The sequence below is a fragment of the Emydura macquarii genome, unplaced genomic scaffold (assembly GCF_026122565.2).
Source record: "Emydura macquarii macquarii isolate MOO-44397 ecotype Brisbane River unplaced genomic scaffold, CSIRO-AGI_Emac_v2 contig_1551, whole genome shotgun sequence".
NCBI classification, from domain to species: Eukaryota; Metazoa; Chordata; order Testudines; family Chelidae; genus Emydura; species Emydura macquarii.
In genome coordinates, this window is record NW_027131688.1 from 6,250,546 (window position 1) to 6,256,673 (window position 6,128).

The window sequence follows — 6,128 nt, forward strand, 5'->3', positions numbered from 1 at the left end:
AAAAACTTGTCCCTTTATATACTAACTGGGTAAAAAACAAAAATTAAAAAATCCCAGAATCCCTGAAAGGGTCACACACATTATTTTACAATCGTAGGATTTGGAGAAGAAATTTTCCATACTCCAGGCACTCAGCCCACTGAATATATCGAAGATACTAATCAGCACTCCAAACTGGGCATCCCACAACACGTGTTCCAAGTTATAAGGGATTTCATGGTTCTAAAATACAGCAAAGTTGACCCCCAAATTCCAGAAATGATGAATTAAGTCCAGGATTCCATTCTCTTGGGCCCTCAGACATGGAAAGTTTGTTTTAAGTATTCCTTGTGGAGGGAAGTCCAGTTCTATATCATGGAAATCCCTTTGAATGCTCTCCACTACTGAAGAAAAACAGTTTTGAGCATTTCCATATACTCAGATGCTCATATGTTGGAGACAGACATTTCTAGGTGACTACTGAGAAACCAAAGCCATGCTTAAGCTTTTCACATCATGTTAAATGTCCATGGAATAAGGAAAATATAAATGAGAAATCACACCTAGGTTTCTCACATATATAGGAATTCTAGTTCAAGATAGCAAACAATGGCTTTTTAATATTTAAAGCTGCGTTTTGTATTAATCTGGTTTGTTTTAGCCGTCTCATTTCAATAGTTATAGCAGGATACAGTTATCTTGAAATGGTTATATATACTATATTCACATGCTTTCATTTCAAAATAATTGTATGTGCACACACACACTGTTTTTCATGTGAATTTAGTGCTTGTGAAAGATGACAGCTTGACAGCCCTGGAGACTAAAGCCAATTATTTAACCCCAAAACAGGTACAGCGATGTTAGGCCAAGCTTCCCTCACACTGTTCTGCCTACCTGCCTTCACGTTTAGTTAGTTAGAGGGACCACCTCAAAAGGCAAGAGTAGTTTTCACTCCACACCATTCAATGCTGGGCCTTTGCTGAGCCTCTTAAGGAGACTCTGCAATGTGGAGATCTGCCCACTGAGAGCTGAAATACAGCCATCAAATATACTGGTGCATTTTACACAGACCACTGAAGAGCTAGTTTGAATCTGAACTAGTGACCTAGAAGTGAAAAGTTTTATATCACATTAACAATCTGGAAAGAGCCAATCGTCTTTTTTTAAAAACTAGATCAAGTTATGATCTTCCACAAAGCACAGCTTGATTTAAGATTATTTCAGGAACAGTCTACATTGGATGTGTCATTTTAAAAATAATTACCTGCAGAGTGTTGCTGTTTAAGCCGAAGAACATCTTCCCCCAAAGTCCAGCGCTCTCCGGAGATTTGGTCAGTCCTATTACAGCGTTATTGGGGGAGATATTAATACCAGTCTCTTGGGGGGTCAACTTGTTTTCGAGAGGAAACTGTAAGAGGAAGGAGTAGGAAGCAGCGTCCTCGGAAGAGAAACTGAGTCTATAGTGATTTGTGCCGATTTCCCCCTTGAAACTCTGGGGCTGGATATTTGGGACCTGCAAGAGCAGGGTCAGGGATTCCTCGTCTTGAGTGCACTGGAAGGGGGGACAGAGTGGAGTGGCCAAGCTGCTGGGAACCGCAGGAAGGTCTGGGCGGCTGCTGCAGCTCTCGGGGAGCTCTGCTTGGCGGCTGCTGCTGAGGCACTGGGTGGGCACGGCCGGGTCCAGGCTGCTGCTGGGACAGGGGGGGAGATCTGCGCCGTTGCTGGGTCCCCCCAGAGAAGGCCGATCCGCTTCGCTGCTGGCGGTAGTGCACGTGGTAAGATCCATGCTGCCGGGGCACAACGGGGTGACGGGCGGAGCCCGGCTGTTCAGGGCCCGGCCGCCACCGCCTGGGCCAGGCGCACACGCTTGCTCAGTGGGAAGCAGCCCGAGCTCCTCCTCCTCCCTGGCTGCAGCAGAGCCAGGCCCTGCCTCTGCCAGCGGCTCCGGGGCGGAGTCCGACTCCTGCTCCTGGCTCGTACCAAGCCCTGGGGAGGAGGAGGAAGCCGGGGCGACTTCGGGCTCCTCCGGGCCGGTTCCGCTGGGCTGGGCGGGGGCCGCGAAGCTCGGGCGAGGCGGGGGCAGGACGGGCAGCGTGACCAGCAGCTGCCGCTTGGCCTTGTTGAAGGCGGCCCGCCCGCGGTTCTCATCCACCGGGTAGGGCAGGCGGAGGCGGAGGCGGTAGGCGGGCCGCTGCGAGTCGAGGCGCAGCTCCCGGCCCCGGATCTCCAAGGCGGCCTGGCCGGCGGAGCTCAGCAGCGGCAGCTCGATGGTCACCACCAGCTCCCGCGGCACCGGGCTGGGCGCCGAGTCCCGGCAGCAGCGATAGTCCTGCAGGTCCACGTACGAGCGGTGCCGCAGGCTCCAGCGGGGGATGGTGGGTGGCGGCGGCGGGGGCCCCGAAGCCCCTTCAGCCTCCGGGGGGGCGGGACTGGGAGCCGGCCGCTGCTGGGCGCCGCTCGCGGGGGCCGCGGGGTACGGGTAGGGGAAAGGGGGCAGCGGGGAGTCGGGCTCGTCGGCCCGCGGCGGGGCGCCCCCCGGCAGCGGGGTGCGGATGACGGCGGCCTGCGGCACCCCTTTGTAGGCGGTGCCCCGCAGCGGGGTGGCGTTGGCCCGGTCCAGCTGCACCCCGAAGCGGCTCTGCACCGCCTCCAGCGCCGTCTCGCTCACCAGGCGCCTGAAGCGGGCGCTGCGGGCGGCCAGGCGCAGCGTCTCCGGGTGGAAGACCACGTCGTAGAGCAGGCGCCGGCGGCCGGCGCGGCCCAGTTCCTCGCGGCCGGGGGCCAGGCTGTAGGGCAGGCTCCAGCGTTGGCCGCCGGCGGCCGGGCGGGCCTGGGGCCGGCCCAGCAGCGGGTTGCTGCAGACGTTGAGGTAGCAGCGCTGGGCGCCCCCCTGGCTGGTCCGCAGCACGTAGCCCGGCGCCGGGTGCACGAAGCGCGCCTCCACCCCGCGCTCCCGCTCCAGCGCCGCCACCTCCGCCTCGTAGAGCCGCCGCTGCTCCGGGTCGGCCAGCTCCGCCGCGTACTCGGCCAGCAGCGCCCGGAACCGCTCGTCCCGGAAGGCGCCCTTCAGCCGCTCCACCTCCTCGGCGGTGAGCTCCAGCTCCTCCAGGCCCGAGCGCCCCGGGGCCGCCATCGCCGCCCACTCGCCCTCACCCCAGCCGGTCACCGGCCCCACACGCTGGTCTCCATGGCTACAGCGCCAAACAAAATGGCAGCCCCTCCGCTCTCTGCCTGCTCCCGCCTCTAGGGGGCGCCCTGGCGCCAGCCGCTTGGGTTCTGTTCTACACGGGGCCGGTGCCCTGAGGCGCCCTTGCCTCCTCCCTTGGCTGGCGCTGGCAGTCCTCTCTCCCCCGCCCCAGGCATGGGTGCAACCAGGCTGCTTTGATGCGCCCCTCGAAGTGCAGGAGCCAGACTGGCTCATTGGCACGCCTGGGGTGTGGGGCTCTCACCCTGCCATCCAGGAACAGCTAGGGCCCTGTCTGTATTGGCTAAAGACATCCTGAATGGCTTCATCTCACCCCCAGCTGGAAATCTCCCCAGGAGAGCAATGAATTTCAGAAGGTAGTACATTCTCCCCAGCCTCAAGCTTAAAGGCAGTTAACCTGCAAGGCCCTAAACTTCCACTTTTAACCTCAAACTTCCACTTTTCAAAAATTCTCCTGCTGAGGCGCTTTAAAATAACATGGTTAAATAACAGTTCCAGAGGGGCAGCCGTCTTAGTCTGTATACAGCAAAAACAAGAGTTGTGTGGCACTTTAAAGACTAACAAATTTAATTTCAGCAGGCATAAGCTTTTGTGAGCCTCAGCTCACTTCCTCAGATGCAGTAGGTAGAAATGATACCCATTTGCTGTAACATATAGGAGGCATCATATACATATACAAGTGCATAGAGAACAATGGGGTAGGTGGATAAAAGCGGGGTACTTGAGGGCTAATGACAACCCTTGAGTAGGAGGTGAGAATGGGTGATCAAAGCAATTTACCTCTTGTAATGAGATAGCCATTCCAAATCTCTGTTTAAACCCAATTTAAATGTGTCAAGTTTGCAGATAATTTCTAACTTAGCAGTTTCTCTTTGAAGTCTGTTTTTGGAGAAGTACAGCAACCTTCAGGTTAAATGAGTAACAAGGTTAAAAGCCACTGTGGATAAGAGCCACAATTTACACAAAGAGGAGAAAAGTCCAGCCTTTTTTGAAAAGTACAACTTTATTTTTTAAGGAAGGTATTTCTTCAAATTACATTTTTGTTTCCCCTTGCAAGGGCTTTGTTAAAGTTATTCAGACTTAAGAAAAAGAATCTCTCAGACATGGAAGGTTTTATCTCATGATGCACAAACTTCAGGTATCCACATCACATTAAGCAAATTGATTACTGCCCAGCTTTCTACTGGAAATTACATTTAAGTTGATTATGTATAACAGTGTTTTTTATTCTTAGCCTCTAACTTTAAATGTGGGTCTGGCTTTAATAATTAGAGGGCTAATTTTTTTTTTTTAATATGACATGAAACATAAGAATGGCCATACTGGGTCAGATCCAAGATCCATCTAGCCCAGCATCCTGTCTTCTGACAGCAGCCAGATGCTTCAGAGAGCAGTTTATTAAGTAATCCACCCTGTTGTCCAGTCTCAGTTTACAGCAGTCACGCATTTAGGGACTATCTTTGCTAATAGCCACTGATGGACCTGTTCTCCAGGAACTTAATCTAATTCTTTTCTGAATCCAGTTATACTTTTGGCCTTCATAGCATCCCTTAGCAAATAGTTCCACAAGTTGATTATGCTCTGTGTATTCCTTGTTTGTTTTAAACCCGCTGCCTATTAATTTCATTGAGTGAACTCCGCATCTTGTGTTATGTAAAGAGGCAAATAACATTTTCCTATTCACTTTCTCCACACCATTCATGATTTTATAGACCTGTGTTAATTCCCCCTTATTCATCTATTTTCTAAAATACTCTTTTTAATATCTCCTCCTGTGGAAGTTGTTCCATACAGCTAATAATTTTTGTTGCCTTTCACTGTGTGTTTTCCAATTCTAATATCTTTTTGGGGGAGGGATAGAACAGAACTGCATGCAGTATTCAACATGTGGGTGTATCATGGATTTATATAGTAGGATTATGATACTTTGTTTTACAATCTATCCTGTTCCTGACAGTATTCGCTTTTTTGATGGCCACTGCACATGATATTTTCAGAGAACTATCCACACTGACTCCAAGATCTCTTCCTTGAGTGGTAACAGCTAATTAAGATCCCATCATTTTATAAGTATGGTTGGGATTGTTTTCCGATGTGCATTACTTTCCACTTATGAATATTGAATTTTATCTGCCATTTTGTTGCTCAGTTTGTGAGATCCTTTTATAATTCTTCACAGTCAGCTTTGGACTTAACTATTTTGAGTAATTTTGTATCACCTGCAAACTGTCCCTTCATTATTTAGCTCCTTTTCCAGATCATTTATGAATATGTTGGATGGCACTGGTCCCAATACAGATTTGAGGGATCCCGCTATTTACCAAATTCCATTGTGAAAACTGAGGATTTAGTCCTACCTTTTTTGTCTTTTAACCAGTTACTGATACATGAGAGAACCTTCACTTTTATCCCCTACCTGCTTACTTTGCTTAATGGCCTTTTGTGTGTGACTTTGTCAAAGGCTCTCTGAAGGTCCAAGCACTATATCAACTGCATTACCCTTGTCCACATGGATGTATACAAGCTCATATAAAATATGTCAATATTTAGTTGTCTGCATTCATGCAATGTAATTGAATGGGACTCTCTTGTTTGACTTTGCTACTTGTACTTTATCATCTTCTTTCCTCTACTCTTTATTAGGCTATAGAGAGGATTTATTAAAGGGGATAATCTGGGATGTGTCTGTCCAAACCATATGCTCCTCTGCAAATGTTGGCCTGGCCCTATCCCTTAGTTTAAAAAGTCCTCTATGACCTTTTTAATTCTGCATGCCAGCCATCTGATTCTATTTTGGTTTCAGTGGAGCCCATCCTTGCTGTAGAGGCTCCTCCTTTCCCAAAAGGTTCCCCAGTTCCTAATAAACCAAAATCCCTCTTCCCACCACCATTGTCTCAGCCAGATGTTGAGACTCTGCATTTCTGGAGGACCTGGCCTTTAA

General features: G+C 50.0%; 1 protein-coding gene across 5 annotated transcripts in view; it reads right to left on the minus strand.

Annotated features, from left to right (window-relative positions):
- The window catches only part of DNAAF2 (dynein axonemal assembly factor 2), a 35,133-nt gene extending 31,708 nt beyond the window's left edge, over window positions 1–3,425 (minus strand). For all 5 annotated transcript variants that reach the window (XM_067554721.1, XM_067554722.1, XM_067554723.1 and 2 more), the window contains exon 1: window positions 1,247–3,425. In XM_067554721.1, the coding sequence (XP_067410822.1) occupies window positions 1,247–3,403 (2,157 nt within the window). In that variant the 5' untranslated portion in view covers window positions 3,404–3,425. The remainder of the gene's footprint in view (window positions 1–1,246) is intronic.
- Between the last annotated feature and the right edge of the window lie 2,703 nt (window positions 3,426–6,128).